The sequence below is a fragment of the Dromiciops gliroides genome, chromosome 1 (assembly GCF_019393635.1).
Source record: "Dromiciops gliroides isolate mDroGli1 chromosome 1, mDroGli1.pri, whole genome shotgun sequence".
Lineage (NCBI taxonomy): Eukaryota > Metazoa > Chordata > Mammalia > Microbiotheria > Microbiotheriidae > Dromiciops > Dromiciops gliroides.
Genome location: NC_057861.1, coordinates 320,103,468 through 320,122,862, shown reverse-complemented (window position 1 = coordinate 320,122,862; position 19,395 = coordinate 320,103,468). Strand labels below are relative to the sequence as shown.

General features: G+C 43.5%; 1 protein-coding gene across 2 annotated transcripts in view; it reads left to right on the top strand.

Moving 5' to 3' along the window:
• The first annotated feature begins 3,332 nt into the window (after positions 1-3,332).
• The window catches only part of RNF165 (ring finger protein 165), a 169,780-nt gene continuing 153,717 nt past the window's right edge, over positions 3,333-19,395 (top strand). For both annotated transcript variants that reach the window (XM_043976071.1, XM_043976070.1), the window contains exon 1: positions 3,333-3,783. In XM_043976071.1, coding sequence (XP_043832006.1) covers positions 3,723-3,783 — 61 coding nt within the window. In that variant the 5' untranslated portion in view covers positions 3,333-3,722. The remainder of the gene's footprint in view (positions 3,784-19,395) is intronic.

Here is a 19,395-nt window from a genome sequence, read left to right as displayed (position 1 = left end):
AAGAAGGGTATGGAGACTAGTACCCTGTGTGTATTTGTGAAGTGTGTGTGTGTGTGTGTGTGTGTGTGTGTGTGTGTGTGTGTGTGAGAGAGAGAGAGAGAGAGAGAGAGAGAGAGAGAGAGAGAGAGAGAGAGAGAGAGAGAGATCCTATTCCATTTGATTTGCAGGACTACAATTCTTTTTTAAAAAATTTTTTTGGGCAGCAGGGCAATGAGGATTAAGTGACTTGCCCAGAGTCACACAGCTAGTAAGTGTCAAGTGTCTGAGACTGGATTTGAACTCAGGTCCTCCTGAATCCAGGGCTGGTGCTTTATCCACCGTGCCACCTAGTTGGCCCCTAGGACTGCAGTTCTAATAAATATTGGCAGTGCTTTTGCCTTTTCCCTCCATTAAATAATAAAGACTATGGACTATGTGTTTCATGAGCCTCCATAGGTTCTGTTCAAGGTGTGGTGTTTGTGCCTGCCCAGGCTAGAATGATAAACCAAACCTTACAAGATAAAATGTAACAGGAATAAATGTAAAGTTCCACATTTAGTTTCAAAAAATCAATAGCACTAGGACCAGATAGGGAAACTATGCCTATACAACAGTAGATGTGAAAAAGACCTGGGGGCTTTAATGAATTGCAAGCTACTTTGAATCAGTTGTGTGATGTGTTCCCCCAAACCTCTAATGCAATCCTAGGTTTTAATAAAAATATCCAGAATATATGAATTATTGTTCTGCTATTCTCTGGCCTAAGTAGACCATATCTGAAATAGTTTTTGGTTCTGGGTGCTAGGTTTTAGAAGAAAATGGACAGACCCCAGAGGGTCCAAAAGATGATGATAAGATGGCATGGACTCAAAACCATGTCATCTGAGGGTGATTTGAAGTAACTGGCAATGCTTAATTTGGCAAACTGAAGATTTAGAACTAGGAATTTAGCAACTGTCCTGAATATTTGAAGGACTGTCACATAATCGAGGGGATAGACTTCTATGCTTAACTCCAGAGGCAGAACTTGAACCACTGGAAGGAGATGATGGGAGGAAATCATGGCATTGGTGGGGAGGGAATTATAGGACAGCAGATTTTAGTTCAATATCAGAAAAAGCCTTCCAATAACTGGAAATACCTGAAATGTGTTGGGCTATCTTGCGAACCAATGGCTGTCCTATCCCCGAGAATCTTAAAGGAAAGGCTGGATGATCAATTGTCAGAGATTATGTAGAGGAGTCATGCTTTGGACCTGATGTCTTCTGTGGTACCTTCTGACTCCAAAATTAGATTAACTCATGCATGTCATTAAACTGGAAAGGCTGCTGAGAGATCAAGTTGTCTAGCAGCTTGCCCCTGAGAAAGACCTCATCTTATACCCTCCCAGATGGCTTAATGCTATGCATATAGACTTTCTTTTATAAATAATGTCAAGGGAACAAAGTTTCTTTTCCACACCCCCCCTTTCATAATGTTCTCTGATTCTCTATATCTTCTAATCAGAGTTCCATGGATACTAAAAAGAGAGGAGGCTGAGAAGTAAAAAGAAAGAAGAAACCACTAATAATTAGCATTGAGACCAAAAAAAGAAAAAGAAAAAAAAAGGGAAAAAGATAACTAGTTATATGACCTTGGGCAAGGAGTTTGTGCTAGATCGTTTTGAAGGGTCCTTTCTGTGCTTACATTCATTATCTGAATCTTAAGTCATTACCCAGATTCATGATGCCAATGAACTAGCATCCTCTAATGAGATCAGCAGTCATCACTTAAATAAATGATTGAAAACAGAATTTTCCATATAGGTGTGAATGTATGAAGGGCATTATCATCCTGTTGATTTTCTGGCATTAGTCACAATTGTGTATTCTAGAGCTCTTCCATATATATTGGGGCTCTTCCAAGTATTGTCCACTGTAGGTACATGTGGATATATATATGCATTGTCCATAGGTGTGGTGTGACTCATGCAGCTGAGGGAGCATCTACTGTAGTGTTCAAATTTGGCTTGTAGGAGCTTCACATGCTGGGATTTTATTATTTTTTTTTCCACCTATGCTGGGGTTTGGCATATCTCTTTGTGAACTAGTGTGGTCTGTATGTGTGTCCTGTGAAATACTGTGTTAAATTTTATGTGCTTGATTCTATGTCTGTCATAGACATGTGGACACACATATCTGTGTGCACTGATGTCATAGCTTCATCTGCAACCAGGGTGAACACATCCTATATGCTCTTTTTCTATGTTTATACATAGAATGCCTGTGTTTGTATCTCTCTGAGGGGGCTGTGTGAATGGATATACCCCTGTATTTGTTCTGTTGGGCATGGGTACCTATTAGTCAAGCATGTGTATATTATGTATGCATGGATGGGATTTATGTGCACATGTCCTTAGGAGGCACAGTGTAGTAGAGAGAAGGCTGTCCAGGGATACAGGCACCTGGGTTCTAATTCTGCTTTTGACACTTGATAGCTATGTGACTGGGGAAGTCACTTCTTTCTGGGCCTCTTTTTCTTCATCTGTATAAGGAGGAGCTTGGATTAGATGATTTCTAAAGAGACTAGGATTCTCTGACCCTGTAAACACTACAGTGTGCATAATGGGAAATATGCTGCATGTGAGTATTCTTGTTTGCCCCAGGAGCTGTGCACCTGCTCAGTCTGTGCCATGTGCCGTGTGTGTGTGTGTGTGTGTGTGTGTGTGTGTGTGTGTCTGGGAATGCTTACTTGCTGGTGTCTGTATGTAGGTACACTTTCTGTGTCTGCCCCACATGTCTGTGTGGGGGTGGGGGGGGTGTCTATGCCCTGAATGTCGGCATGGTCTTTCCGGGAGCTGCTGCCCAATAAATGCAATGGGTGCCCATCCCTTTGCTCTCATGGTTATGGGTATCAAGCATCCTCTATGTATGTGTTTGTGGAAACTGTTTGCTTTCCATATTCACGAGAGGATATGCCCCAAGTACATTCATTCACACTCCATGTGCAGGGGTGTCTTGTACACCTGTGCGCTCAATGGCCACTCGTGCCTGTGTTCTGTGTGCACAACATGACCATATGTGTATTGTACCTCCATGTGCCTGAGCCCGTTGTGTGTACGTGGAAATGTGCACCCCGAGGGCACGTTTGTGTGCGATTCGAGTGTGCACTCCGCCCACTGCCCGCTAACTACGACCCGAGGCGCACCCCCACCCCCTGCGGGGCTGCCCCCTCCCCCCTTCCTCTCTGGCCGCCCTGATTGGCCGCCCCCTCGGGCCTCTCCACCTCTCCCCCATCTCCTCTCTCCCTCCCTCCCCGTCCCCTCCCCTCCCGCTCCATCCCTGTCACCGGTGGAGCCGGCGGCGGGTCCCCGGCGGAGCCTGCGCCGCGCTCGGCTCCCATTGGCTGCCCTCGCCTTTGTGTGCCGGGCAGCTGCGGCCCCAGCCCCGCATTTGAATGTATAGAGGGGGATTGGAAGGGAACATTTCCATGGGCCATCTGTCTCTTCGCCAGCCAGCGCTGCCGCCGCCTCAGCCTCCGCAGCCTCCGCCCCGCTGCTGCCTCCGCCACCATCCCCTCCATCCCCTCCATCCCCTCCATCCCCTCCATCCCCTCCATCCCCACCTCCTCCTCTACCACCTCCTCCGCCTCCTCCTCCTCCGCCTCCGCCTCCACCAGCGCCCGGGAGCAGCGCAACAAAGGGACCCCGCGCAGCAGCCGCGAGAGCAGCCGCCGCCGCCGCCGCCGCCGCCCCAGCTTCCAGGATGGTCCTAGTCCACGTAGGCTATCTCGTTCTTCCAGTATTTGGCTCTGTGCGAAACAGAGGTATCGCTTTTTCATTTCGGGGTCTGCTTTGGAGCTCGGATCGCCGTGGGCATGGGGGACTGGGAATAGGGGGAGAGACCTGGGTGCTGCAGCTGGCGGGGAGGGAGGGCTTTTGCAAGAAAGCAATGTCTAGCCCTCTCTTTTTTGGGGGGACCCCTGAGTGTGGGGAGCCTGCTCCATTGAGATCTATTATAAGGAAGTTGGGGTTTGGCTGACACGGATCTTTCCCTCCCCCTTCTTTCCTTCCTTCCTCTCCCCCTATTTTTTTTAATTCTTTGCGGCGGACTTGGTTCCCCCAAATCGCCCCCCCCTTCCCAGATGCCTAGATGCTCTAAAGAGGGAGAGAGATCTGATTGTGTGTGTACGTGTGTGTCTGTATGGAGTGCTTGATTTTTATGTAGCAGTGTGGGCTTCACAAAATTTTATTTATTTTGAGGTGTGTGCTCTGTTTAATTTGTATTTTTTTGTCATTAATACCAGTGGCTGATCGCTGTTTAACTGGGATCTGTGGCTCTCCTTGCACTCCCCTACCCCACCCCCCCAACCTCTTGTGGGCAGTAGCATGATCTCTCTCTCTCTCTCTCTCTCTCTCTCTCTCTCTCCCTCCCTCCCTCCCTCCCTCCCCTTTCTCCCTTTTAACCTTTTTTGTTTGTTTGTTTATTGCTTCTGTGTTGTGTTATCCTCCACCCCCCCGCCCCTTCCCCTCTCCCCCCCCCCCCTGCAATTGTCTGAAATCGCTTTTGCTGTGAAGACGGGTTAAAGATTCTTGGCGTGGTGTGGTGTGGTTGCAGTATGTGTGTGTGTGTGTGTGTGTGTGTGTGTGTGTGTGTGTGTGTGTGTGTGTGTGTGTGTGTGTGAGCGCGCGCTGGTGTGTGTGTGTGTGTGTGTGTGTGTATGTGTCCGTTTGACTTGGAGAGAGCTAGACATGTATTTCTGTTTTCCCCTGTGCCAGACTTGATCTGTATATTTGGTCCTTTGGGGATTGCAACTGTGTGTGAGGTTCAGGCTGGAGATCACCTCTCTGGCCAGGAGTCCTCCCCAACGCCATACATTTGCCACCGGGAGACAGTTACAAAGCAGCAGGCTGGCGGTGGGGGTTTTGTTTTTTAACTATGTGCTATGGGATGTGTTTGCACGGATTTCCCTCACATTCCCTTTTCCTCACATTCTGCTACAACAATAGGCTTGATTTTTTTCCCCCTTTCTTTCTCCCCCCACCCCATTTCTTCCATTTTCTTTCAATCAAAAATAAAAACAAAAAAACAAAAACAAACAAAAACCCCAAACCACCACCCAGTATTCATTTAGATTCTTTTTTTTCTTTTTTTTTTCCTTTTTGGTATTCTGCCTTTGGATGCACATTTCTTCTCTTGGAAATGTTTCTTCTCCCTTCTCCACTCCACATTTGCCTGAAATCCCCACTGGATAATATCACACTAAAACAGAATGATGTCTACCCATGCACACTCGCTCTTCTCTCAGTCAGCATTCCAGGTGGGGGAGGCCATACGCTAGTGCAGTGGGTTCCCCCTTGAAGATTGGCTGCCCTACAGGCTTAAGTGAGCGTTAAAATGGAGACCCAGCCCTGACATAGCCAGCCCAGCCGCCAGTCCACTCACCCTCACCCTCATCCCCTGCCCCTTGTCCCCTACCCCCACCCCCACCCCTCAACTCCTGGTGTGCCCAGAACGACTAGGTTGGACCGTAGGCCTGTTTGAACCGCAGTTTCTTGTGTGATGATAGAATGATGACATTCTGCATTTATCAAATCTTTTTTTTCTTCATTGTGTAGCACAGTGAATGGTCAACTTGCTGCTGTGTGCGCTGTGACCCTTCTGCCTCCGCATTTAGCTGTATTGTGACACCCCTCTTAACCATTTCCTGTTTCCATCTGAGGAAGGCATTGCTATTTAAGCTGCAGTATCCCCTATCTCAGGCCTGCCTGTCAATTAGAGGGAGGAAAAAAAAAGGGCGGGGTGGGGTTAGTTGGGGGGGTAGAGGAGGAGATTTTTCTGAAATGTTAATTCCCCCCTTGTTTAAGCGATTATCTCCTTTTTACTTGCCATTTCCTCTTTTAGGGGTGTGGGATTGTACACTAGGCAGAAATTCAAACATGATTAAGAAGGATGTTGAGCCTAAAAGTATAATTATAATTATCCTGATTAAATCATTATCATACTCATTAATACCACCAGATCTCTAAATATCATTTCAGAAGACAAGATACAATTTCATGGCTTGAAATTCAAATTGCTTTAGCTGCTGTAAAAAATATATATATTTTTACTTCCCCGTCTTTGGTCCTTTTCTCTCCCCTCATTCCCCCCCAAAAAACATTTCCAAGCCACTTGAAGTTCTACTTTCCTGGTGTACACACCTCCCCCCAGAGGAGCCGTAAGCAGCAAAGGGGTGTGTGAGACTGTGGGCAAAATTTAGCATGATATGCTAGGAACTCATGACCTTCCGATAGAGGATACTAATGCTTAAACCAACGAAGTCCTAAACCACAATCTTCTTGTAAAACTATTAGAGAGACTGTTAGCTTAAACCTGTTCTCTTTAGTTTCATTGTAGTAGTATAGGAAACAGGCCATTCCAGAATAGCTGTAGAGAAATAACAACCATTTTTGTATCTTCATCTTGTTTAGCTAAGTACATTGCACTGTAAATTCCTGTTAAGTGGATTCATTTTGCTTTAGGTTTGGAGGCTGCGGTATCTTGTTTTTCCAGTTATCTGGGTAAACATCGGCTTGCCTTGCAGCACCCAGGCATAACTGAACAAATTACATTTGGTCGGAGGCCAAAAAAAAAAATTCTTCAATTTAATGTCATTTGTTGCCATTCCAGAGCCTCTAGAAATTTGGTAGACAGAGGTTCCTGGCCTAAGGGGAGTGATTGCCACAGTTCCTTAAATATTGAGGACTAGTGCATCTTTGGACATTACATGTCATGCAGCCCTGGCCCTCAGTGCTGCCCCTTTAACTGTTGGCTACCATCTGTTCCCAAAAGCCAACTGCATGCCGGATGAACTGTCTTTAAAAACCCCTGAGACAAAAAACAGTTACCACAGAATGGAGCCCCTGATTCGGGGTCCCTATGAAATCACAAACCCCAAAAGCCTTCCAATCTGGCCAATTCGGCATTTCAAGAAGGTAAAGGGGAAAAGAGTTCCCGGCAAAATGGGTTTCCATTCAACAGGGATAGCGTGTTCTGCTGTGCTGAATTACTTCCTGTTCTTATTTTGTGGGGTAATTTTTTCTGTATCAAATATCCTTTTGGTTGTGTATCTTTTTCACCTTTTCTTGTACTAAAACTAAAGCATGATCTGTATTTTTTTACATTCCCCAGTTGACAATGTAAATCGCTCGGTTAGAGGCGTTACCCTGCTGAAATGTAATGTGGTCGTGTAGCCTGGACCATCTGCTCATTGTACGCTGCTTTTGTTCTGTTGCCCTTCCGAAGCATGGTGGGCCCGGCCTTTTTTTTGTATTGTGTGCATGACAACATTGTTACACACAGAATCCACTAATACTAATATACGAATCTCTCAATAAAGAAACTAGTTTTCCTATATTAACCTAGTGTGCTTTTTCTCTTGCTGTTTCCCCATTTATTGTCGTATCCTGCTGTTTAGATTTTTTTCCCTTGCTTTTCTATCCCCACCCTCACCTACTTCCACCCCACCCCCCATTGTAAGGTTTGAGTGAATGCCTTTTTTTTTTTTTTTTGGTTGTAATAGATATGGTGACTTTAATCTCATCTACCCCATATCTCTTTCCATTAGCAGTCTGGGGCACAAGGATAAAAATCCTGCATCCCACAAAGGGGGGTGGGGGTGGTCCGCATCCACTGGGCTCTTGGCATAGTCCTCTCCTACTGTGGAATGAATGGCTCACTTGGGTACACACCTTATCCTTAGCTATTGGGGAGTACCTAATGACTACTCCTCCTTGCCTTTTAATTCCCTAGTAATGTGGGGGGCAGGATTAGGATACTGATAATCTAGGAGCCAACACCAAGTGTGAGAAAAGGGATACAGTACTGAAAGACCATTTGTTTAAAACTTTACTTCCTCTCCTGTATATACAATGATATTCATAATAGAGATTTGTGTCTTAGTCTAAGCAGGAAGAGGTGAGGTGAGATATTCAGTGTACCCGAGGTTAGCACCACTTTCTGTGAAATAGAAACTTACCACAGCCACATATACATACATATATATATATATGTGCGTGGATAGATGGATATTAAAAATAGTTGAACTCTGAGACTGAAACATTGCCTTAGAATTCCTGGTCAGGAGGCTCTTCAAAGCAGAGCCCTGTTTTGATTCATCAAGTTAAACAGCAGGACCAGGGATGGTGGGAATAAGAGCACAGTTCTTCTAGGCTGTCTTTGTTTGACAGGGATGTGCCAGAGGTGCTGCTGCAGCCTATTTCCTGGATCCCCAGTGGCCAAACCATTCCATACCACAATGAAAATTGGTTAAACTGTGGCACTTGCAACCTGGTTAAGAAAAATGACTTCTGACCTCTGTTATTATATTAAGTGGATTTTTTCTGGGGGGAGGGAGGGGAGGAAATCAGGACTCCTCACCTCCAAAAAGAGATCCCCCTTTTAAAAATGCACATGTATCATATAGACATTTGAAAAGAAAGTAGCGAAATGCTTTTTCTCTCTCTTCCAAAGTAGAAACTAAATTCAAGCATTTGTCAATTACACCTATTCAATTTCTAGCCCTGAACAAGCCTTGTTAAATGAGGCATGTTAGACACCAATGACATCAGTTGATTAAAGAAATTCACGGTTCTTTCAAATGGTCATCATTTTGGAGAGCCATATCATTTTGCAAGGCAGTGCCTCCTCGCTTCCTCCAAGCCGTATCCTGAGTTTTCCTCTTCCATATTCCTTTTCCATGTATCTGGCCATCATGTCCCTCCTATGTGATCACACACAACACTCTTCTCTCTCCCTCTTGGTGTAATCTCTGCTCTGGCCCTTTGTTCTCTCGCTAGCCTACCCTATTCCAGATTGGGAAGCTTAGCTGACTTGCTGTGACACACGTACACACATACATGTAACAGAGGGAGGCTTGTGCTGTAGTTTGCATGAGAGAAAACATGCATGTCTACGGGGCTGATCATTTGATGACGTGACTGATTTTGTTTGTTTTTTGTTATTGTTTTTGTTTTTATTTTTTGTTTTTGTTTTCTTTTTACATGAGGCAACTTTCAATTGTGTTTGTGGTCCGACCAAACTAGACCAAACCAGACCAAACCAAATCAAACCAACCCTTTCCCCAAACCCAACCCCAAACAGTAACAATAAATATCCCCAAACCAGGAAAAAAAACCCAACTAAATGCAAAAAACCCCTCCCCAGACAGGTCCTAGTCCTGTTAATACCAGGTACCCCAGGGCTGTGTCTGTCCTAGAGAGCAGCTCCATTCTAGCCAGATTAACCAACCCCAGATTTTGTTTTTGTAAATTAGTGATAAAGCATGTCAAAATTGTTTGGTTAATACATTTTTGGGTTAGTTTAGTGATCTAATAATACCAAAAAAGATTGGATTGACAGGAACTCACACTAAGCAATTTAGCATATGTATACTATACTTTGACCTGACTTTTTAGAGACACATTCATATTAAGAAGAGCACATTTCCCCCCCACCCCCATCCCTAATTCCACTACCCTGGCAACCAAAAAGCTTTCATAGTTCATTTTCACTTTCTAATCCATCTAACACATCTCTGGTTTAATAAGTTTGACCCTGGGGTTTTGGAAAAGTCATCTATTAAGTTGCTTCTTCATACTGCAGGCTTTGAAAAAAAATGGAAGACTGGTAAGTTACTATGACAGTTCCAGGTTCTGAGGGAGGGACCTTCTCTCCCTAAACTAGTGTGGGATGAAGCCAACCTGACTTAATTAATGAGTTTCCTTAAATAACAGTTTTCCATAAACTGGCAAATATTATTAACATACAAGATGAAAAACAAAGTGACTGGCTTTATACCCTCATATACAGCTCACAAACACTGGCAATATTTCCTCTTCTCATCTGCAGTGCCCCCTCCTCCTCCCTCTCCTCCTACTCTGTCCCCTGTCCTTGGAATAAGGAGGGTCACATTTGGAAACCTGTGGTTTACTAAGTCAAAGGGGAGAAGACAATTCAGAGAGGACTATTCTGGACTCCAGATACACTGGCCTGGTCTGTTTCCTGGAGCATAAGATTTCAAGTGAAGGGAATGCTAATGATCCTTGAAGGGAATTGGCCCTGCTTTCTCAAGCTGACCACATGACAAATATAATTTGATGTAAGTCTCAGTTTCTCCTGGGCCATGAAGCTCTTTGAAGGTCTCATTTCATTTACTTAGTGTGGGTATTAATGAATAGAAATAGTATGTTAGTATCTCCATTGGTAAGGGGCTTTTAGGGTGGGGTTCATCAAAAGATGAATCTCTATGCTTCCAAACAAATGGAGAAATGGTGCATTTGCAAGACCCAAAATGTCAGCACAACCTGAGGACTTTTCTTTTTTTAAAGAAAAAAATGAAGCTAAGCCAATTGCAATGCCTGGATCTTCATCCATCTATCTCTCTATCCATCCATCCATAACCATCTATGCATCTCTTTAATTCATCCACCCACCCACCCAACCAATCAACTAACCAACCAAACAACAAATATTTAATGAGCCCCTGTTTTAGTGGAAAGAATGCCAGCTTTGGAGTCAGAGGTCCTGGATTTGAATCCCAGACCTCACTATCTGGGTGACCTTAGATAACTGACTTAATTTCTCTAGGCCTGAGTTTCCTCATCTATAAAATAAAGAGATTAGGTGACCTCTGAAGTCCTTAGGTAATTTCCAGCATTAAATTTATTATCCCTTGATCTTTTGTGTATAGCACTGTATTAAGCCGTGGAGGTATATTTAAAAATCTGAGAGTCCATTTTAGCCTTCTATTCTATAATCATGTTGGGAAGACAAGTTATATATGTGTATGTGGATATGTATATGTATATGCATGTATACATATATACACATGTGTGTTGTATATGCATATACATATGTATGTGTGTTATTCACACATGAAATGAGGTGGGGGTCAGACAAGAAGACTTCTGGGCTCCCTCATAGCTCTAATAGTCTATAATTGTGGGAAAGCTCAGAAGAGAGAGAGACAGAGGTCTCACGTGAGCAGGAGTGATCAGGAAAGGTTTCCTGGAGAAGGGAGGTAGATGAAGAGGATTTGGGTATGAGGAGAGTACAGGGAAGACTCTTCCAGGCAGAAGAACAAGACGAGCAAAGGTGGGACTGTGCATGAGGTGGCTGAAGAGAAAGTTAGAAAGACAGGTAAGATGATGGGAATCCTTTAATGTCAGTCAAAGGGATTGACATTTAATCTGTAGAAAATGGGGAGACATTGGAGGTCTTGGATCAAGTGAGTGAAATCAATTTAATGAGCTTTAATTGAATTCTATGCCATTAAGTTCTCTAGGCCAGAGTGCTGTGGATGCAAAGAAAGGCAAGAAGAATCCCTTGTCCTCATGGATTTTACAATCTAATGGGAGAAACAAGATGTGAACTATGAGCAAATGTGACATATACAGGATAATCTGGAGTTAATCTCAGAGAGAAAGCACTAGTATGGGGGGCTGGGCGACCTGGAAACACTTCTTGCAAAAAGTGGGAGAATCTAACGAGTATGTTCAGGCTTGGGTGTTGGATGTGGGAAGAAGATATTGGGGGCTAGGAAGTCAATTTGGAAGCAACTCTAATAAGCCGAGCATGAGGGGATGAGGCAGTGTGGAGCAGCAGAGAGATCGATTTGGAGTCAGGAAGACTTGGGTTCAAAGTGCACTTTGGAGCACTAGCTGTGTGATCCTGGGTAAGTCACCTAACCTTCCCGTGCCTCAGTTTTTTCATCTGTAAAATGAGAGGGTAGGTCTCAATGTCCTTTAAGCTACATTCAACTCTACATCTATGATCCTCTGAATTATATACTGCCTGGTGACAGTGGGAGTTGTAACAAGGGAACAGGTGCCAGGAACATAGTGAGGAAGGAATAGATGGCACTTGGCAACTGATTAATCAGAGTAGAGGCTGAAGGAGAGGAAAAAGTCAAAGATGATGAGTTTTGAGTCTGGGTGACTGGGAAGGTGGAAAGTCTGTGAACAGAGATAGGAAAGTTATAAGGAGGCTTTGTAGAGATGACTTTGGTTTTAGAGAAATGGAGGTTGAGGTATAAATGGGAGATCCATGCAGAAATATAGGAAGCTGGGGCTAGATCCTAAAAAAAACAAATTTAACTTTGATGTTTTGCAAAATAGATGGTGGGAAATACACTTAAAAACAATCATTTTTGTAACCTATCAAAGAATTTTCACAGATGTGATATATTAGAAAGGTACAAGGACACAGGTTCAAATCCCAACTCTGTTACTACATGTATGACCTTGAATAAGTAATTTCATTTCTCAGGACTTCAATTTCCTCATCTGTAAAATGAGGCTGTTGGGCAAGATGACCTTCCTGCTCTAAACCTCTGATCCTATAAACTAGGACATAATGAATGATTCACCTTTAAATGTGAGCACCAACAGGGGGTAAAGGTGTTGGTATCCTCATTTTTATAAGAAATAAGAAAACTGAGATCCAGGATTTATAAGTAACTTAGCCAAAGTTACCCAGGAAAATATCAAACATATTTATATCATTTATATTGTGGATCATCTTGTGCACCATCCAGAAGATTCCTAAGGACTACCAGCGGTTCATATAATAACAGTAATAATAATAATAATAATAATAATAACAGCAACAACAACAATGATAATGATAACAACAACATTTCTATAGTGCTTAGTCTGTGCAAAGCACTGTGCTAACAATAAGCATTTTACCCTTATTATCTCTTATACTACTTTAAAGGAGTGCTAGTCTAGACAAGTCCTGGTGAATGGAAACAAAGGAGGAAATGGGCAATGGATATTAAGTGGGTGGGGAAGTGAGGAAAGTAAAGAACTAGAGGAGGAAAGGGGTAGAGAAAAGAGGCAGGATAGTTTGATTTCAGACGGGATATCTAGTCAGGAGTAGTATCTAGAGCAATGGAAGAGGAAGGCTCTTGACTAGACACGTTTTTTTAAGAGACTGGAGGAAAGAGTGGCCGAAGCTAGGGTGTAAAAGTTGAAGTAGGAGACTGAAAAGGGCAGAGCAGAGATGTAAGGTGAGTCAGAGAGAAAAAGAAGGAGAAAGGGACTACAGGGGTATTATTAAGTCTCACCTCCGTGTGGAAAAGCAGGTGAGTGAATTCTCACCTCCTAAACAAAGAGCCTCCTCTTTGGTGACCTGAGTTGAAAGAAAGCCCCTCTCCCACTAGGAAATTGCTCTACTCTGGTGCATAGAATTCCTCCATTAGTAAACTACTCAAGGGAACATTGATCGACTTCGATAGCTGGATATGATCTCAAGATGATTGTAGTATCAGAGGAAAGAGCCCTCCCAGACCTGGAGTCTAAAGATTTGACAACTGCTACTTACTAGCTGTGTGAGTCATTAAGGCTCATTGGGTCTCCGTTTTCTCATCAGTAAAATGGGCATGGTAATAGTTGTAATACCTACTTCAAAGACTGATTATGAAGAAAGGGCTTTTAAAATGTTATGTTAGCTATTTTTATCAGTTAGTCTACCAATGAGTAAAGCATTACTCTTTCCTCTTTAGACCTCCTTTAAAATGCAAATGTAACTGGAGGGATTGCTTATTTCCTCTTTAGAAAAGCTTAGATTCGAAACCAGTGGTCTAAGTTGGAATTCTATCTAGTTCCCCAAGGAAAACGTTGCAATTGACTCTTACTATTACTATTGTTGTTCTTTTTAGCTCACTGCCCCAAGAATGTTCTTCCTATGCTAAAATAAATTATTGGGTAATAGATATGATTGCTTATATTCAAAACACCTGACCACTCTGAATATTACAATCCCACACCTGATGGAGGAAGAAACAGAAAAACAGAGAAGGTGAATGGTTTGCCAAAAGTCACACAGCAAGCAAGTTAGAGATGGTGGGGAGGGGTAGGGAAGGTGGGGGAGAGAAAGTATCAAATCTGGCCTTGATGGTGATTGCTAGTCCAAAGTTCCATCTGTGGATTCCTTCAGTGCCTTGACAACCCATAGGCACTAACTTGAAAGAAGTATATGCCTCCCTTCCTCCATTTTTTTTAGTGCTGCCCAAACCTTGAATAGATGTGCTTTGATTCTTAGCAGAACTGAGCCTGGGGCCCTTTTCTTGAGGCTCTGGTCTCTCAATCATGGCCATAAACATATGGGTTTCTTGTTACCAAGTCTTAACTAGAAAGCCTTGATGTTAATGTCTTTTGATGGAATTGAAATGCCATGGGTCACAAGTTTACCCAGTCCTGATTTAACTGCTCCATTGCCACAGCTGATCTTGGCTATCTATGTGTGTATGTGCACGAGAGCTCATGTTCTTGTGCACACATACATGCATGCTTGTGCATATGTGGGTAGGGGTGTTGGCAGGGAAGAGAAAGAGAAGGGCCTAGAAGGAATACCATTCTTAACCAGAACTGTCACTGACAATGGCTCTCTACTGGGCACTGTGCTATTAGTGGAGCCAATTGGGGGAAAATGGTTAGCGTTGGGGAGAAATGAGATGTGGCTCCAAAGTCAGGAGCCCTGGTCTCTGTAATGGAGGCCTAGCCCTTAATATACTGTGTAATCCTGGGTAAGTTACTTCCCATCTCTGAACTCAAGTTTCTTCATTTGTAAAATGGGTTGTACTTCTTAACTCAGAGGACAGTTATGAGTAAAATGCTTTGTAAATCTGAAAGTGATTCTCATCATTTGCATCAAAAATAGCTAAGTGAGCTATTTAAAAAAATACTTACCACATTCTGAGGACCAAATGAAATCGTGTTTGTGGAAACATTTTGGAAAGCAAGCGTAAGGCATTTTTATCATTTTAATAACAATAATGATAGGGAATAATAAAAAGAGTCCTAAATTGAGCATCTGAAACCCTGGATTCAAGGTTCTAGTACCATCTATGTCACTTATTAGCTATGTGATTCGAAGCCATTCACTTAAGCTCTCTAGATCAATCTAACTTTATCCTATTTAAAATAAGGAAACAGGACTAGAGGATCTTTCAGGTTCTTTCCAGTTCCACTATTCTAGAATTTCCTCTTCTTTTTGATCCAATGAACTTTACTTCCATTATTTCATTTCCTTCTGTGAAGAAAGGCAATATTAGTGACCCATCTGGCACATGAAGGAACTGAGTTCTGGAAAGCTCAAATGACCCACCTTAGAGGCCCTAAGGATTCCAGTCACACCTAGACCTTCAGTGTCCTGACCCTGAGCCTGAGGTTGTTTTTACTAACACACCCCGAAGCCTTACTCACTGTAGCCTCTAAGTGAATAATGTTCCTTCTGGCATAGACTTTTTCTAAATTAATTTTCATCGAACTGTCTCACTGAGTTGAGCTGCTACAAAACACAACCTAGTGGGGAAATGAATGGGGGAGTAGCAGGGCAGAAATGGGGCATTGGTCTTTCAGAGCCAGCAGTTCCCTATCCAGCTTTAGGAACAATGACAGAAGTGTCACCCACTTCATTACCTGCCATGCACCTGAGGGAGAAGCTATTGCAGTGGTTTTCTCCATGAATCAGCCCGGTGGAGTCTGGGATTAGGAGGTGGGGTAAGGATGTGGGTGACTGCAGCCTTGGCACATGTCTACTGGGGGGTGGGGACAAAAGGGTATAGAATTGCTTGACTGGGTGCTCAGTGGAGCTTTTAGAAGCCCAGAGGAGGTGAGAATTCAGCTAACACTTGCTTGAGGAAAAACCAGGAAGCAATTCCAATGCCCATAGTTCTTACTCAATTCCTAGAGAAGGGAGAGGAGAGGGAAGCATGCTCTTTTAAGTTTTCTTCTCTACCTCCCCAATTTGGCTATGTGTCTCATCCCAATATTACTAAGGGTCACGGATGGAGTAAAAAGGCTATTACATGTGGGTGAACTTTAGGTAAGCCTGAAAGATAGAGAAAATTTTCTTCTAACTCACTTTCCTATCCCTGGCCCCTTCCCATTTTTTATCACCCACACTGGTGTTGGTTTGCTGCTTCTGCCTGCCTAGGTCTCTCTCATTCTCACTATGTCTCTTATGGTAGCCTGCCTAATTTTTTTGTTTGTTTTTGGGGGTTTTTTTTGAGAGGCAGTGAGGGTTAAGTGACTTGCTCAAGGTCACATAGCTAGTAAGTGTTAAGTGTCTAAGGCCAGATTTGAACTCAGTTCCTCCTGAATCCAGGGCTGGTGCTCTATCCACTGTACCACCTAGCTGCCCCACTGCCTAATTTTTTAAGTCACATCTCTTTAAGGTAGGATTTTTTATCCTTTTTGTGTGTGTCATGGACCCCTTTGGCAGTCTGGTGAGGCCAATGGGCTCCCTTTTCAAAATAGTAGTTTTAACCAATTGAAACAAATGCTAAATTTCAGGTAGAAGTTAGTGTAAACAATGATATAACTTTTTTTTCCAATCGAGGTTCATGGACCCTCTTGAAATCTATCCGTGGATCTCCAAGGAGTTAAAACTCCTGCTTTACAGACACTAGGTTGACCCCTGCTCTGTGTTGCTTTTTATTCATAAAGGTGTATTGGTTAAGGGAATTGGAGATATTTAACTTGGAAAAGAGTAGATTTAGCACCCCTCCCAGCCAAGAGACGAAGTATTTAAAGGGCTGGCATGTGGAAAAGGGACTCAACTTGTTCCATTTATTCCTAGGGAGTGCGCTAGGAGCAATGGGCAGCAACTGTGGAAAGCAGTGTTCTGTCAATGTAAAAGACTTCCTAAGAATTAGAACTCTCCCAAAGTGGATTGGGCTACCTCCAGAGCTAGTGAACTCTCTGGAGGGATGACCATTTGTTGGGAAGGCTGTAGAGAGGTTTCCCATTCAGTTAGTTGTTGGACTGGAGGATTTTCTCTGAGACAACTTCCCAACACTGTGATTGGGTGATTCTGATACGTGTGCTAATGCATATTCACAGGGCCCGCTCAAGATACTATACCTTAACCCAAAGAAACAACTCATATTAGAGGAATTTCAATCCCTAGATTGACTGGTGAAGGTCAAAGAGCAGAAATATTTTTTAAAGGGGTGGAGGGGTGCTTTCATAGCACTTTCACAACATACAGAGCTTGTCTCTTCCACGACCTGGGAGGATCCTTTTGTGGGGAGTTAAGAGAAATCAGGATTTTGGAGAAGGTGGAGCATGGAAAGAGAAGGGAAGAAAAAACTTGAAGAAAAGCCCTGTATTTTTTTTAATATTAAATTTTATTTTTTTGCTTTTGTTTGTGGGGCAATGGGGGTTAAGTGACTTGCCCAGGGTCACACAGCCAGTAAGTGTCAAGTGTCTGAGGCTGGACCTGAACTCAGGCCCTCCCGAATCCAGGGCCAGCACTTTATCCACTAAGCCACCCAGCTGCTGCAAGCCCTGTATTTTTTCACCTCCCTCTGGAAAGAAGATTCCAGCTGCTGGAGGTCCTCCCCGCCCCCTAAGTTAAAGGGGAAAGAACACTGGATTAAAATTCAGAAAGCCTCAGTTTAAGTTTGAGCTCTGACACTACCAGCTGTGTGACTGAAGGCAAGCCACTCTATCACTCTGGGCCTCCGTTTCCTCTTTTTTTTTTTTTTTTTGCGGGGCAATGGGGAGTTAAGTGACTTGCCCAGGGTCACACAGATAGTAAGTGTGAAGTGTCTGAGGCCGGATTTGAACTCAGGTCCTCCTGAATCCAGGGCCGGTGCTTTATCCACTGCACCACCTAGCTGCCCTTACTGTTTCCTCATTTGTGAAAAGGGGCTGATGATAAGTGTTTTATGGACCATAATATGCTATGGAAAGTGTGAGCTTTTCCCACCATTTAGGGAAGGGTGTCATAATGAGGTTCCAGTGTACATTCAAGAGATTATTTTCCTCTTCTCCGAATAAGGATTCAAGGGGGTTATTATGGTCTCCAGAAAAGACCACTAGAAGTCTGGGGAACTACTTTCTAGTCTGGCTTCAATGGAAATAGTGTCAGTGTTGGAGCTGGTGGATGTGTTCACAATTTGACTTGACTACTTATTGCTTGTGTGACTTTGGATAAGCCATTTAAGCATTTGGGATCTCGATTTCCTCAGCTATAAAATGAGGGGTTTGGACTAGAGTATTGCAAAAGTCCATTCTTGCTCCAAATCCACTGGGAGGAAAGTGCTTTGTGAACTTTAAGTGATAATAGCTAATATTTATTTTTATTTTTAATTTTATTATTATTATTATTATTATTATTTTTGCTGGGCAATGAGGGTTAAGTGACTTTCCCAGGGTCACACAGGTAGTAAGTGTCAAGTGTCTGAGGTCAAATTTGAACTCAGGTCCTCCTGAATCCAAGGGCTGGTGCGCCACCTAACTGCCCCCAATAATAGCTAACATTTAAATAGTGTCTTAACAAATTCGTGAGTTAGAGGCTATTTATAACTCCTATTTTACAGATGAGGAAATTGAGGCTGAGGTGCAATGACTTGCTCAGGGTCCCACAGCTCAGTTATCTGAAATGAGATTAGAACCCAGGTCTTTCTGACTATGTCCACCACTCTATCCCATAAATGCCTATATAAATGTGAACTATTGTTTGAGTTGGAGACGATAACCTCTCAAGATTCTGTTCAGCCAGATGACAGGTATTAGGTGCCAACTGTGTGCCCGGCACCATGCTGGGTGATGTGGAGGAGGCAAGCAAAAGAGAAGGCACTGTTCTTGAGAAGCTCACAGGCAAGCTGGGGATGTGCACGTGTGAAGCATTCTAGAGAGCAATGATGTCTGTCCCAGATTGTAAAGACCTGTGATGAGCAGTACAAGGTAGGAAGGTTGTAGGAGACCAGAGAAGGAGGTGTAAGGAAAGGCTGCACAGAGCAGGTGGCACTTGAGCTGGCTCTTGGAGGATATATAAGTTTTGGATGGGCAAAAAGGAGGGGAGGGACTTTGTATGGAGGGATGAGTAGATTGCACAGAGACCAGATAAGGAGGAGGAAGAGCAGGATACTGGCTTGCCTAAGAGAGATGGTGTCTGTTGGAGAGATGACTAGGAGACAAGTCTGAGAGACTGAGGCAGTTATTTGTTGTTTTGGGAGGATGGCCCCATGTTACCAGGACACTCGAGGACAAAAGTGCATCTTAACCCTGAAGTGTTCCAGCAATTCCATTTCTTAACTTCACTCAGATTCTAAACCTCCTGAGGGCCTTGGGAGATGATATACCTTCCCACTAGGAAGAGACCCATCCCAGTGCATTGTGGGTATTTGATAATGTAACAAGAGAAACAACCGGGACAATTGCCCTGAGCACATTTGGGCACTGGATGCAGAGTACTTTGGGTTTTCATTGTCTTTCTCTGACTTCTCTTACTTAATAAAGGCTATACTGCTACAGCTGATTGGCTCAGAGAAGGGGGTAGGGGGAAGGGTGGGGCAGTGATGTTGGTGATGCATCTGTCATCTTAAAGTCTGGGTATAACTGCTGAGAGATATAGAAAGATGGATAGAGAAGGAAAGATG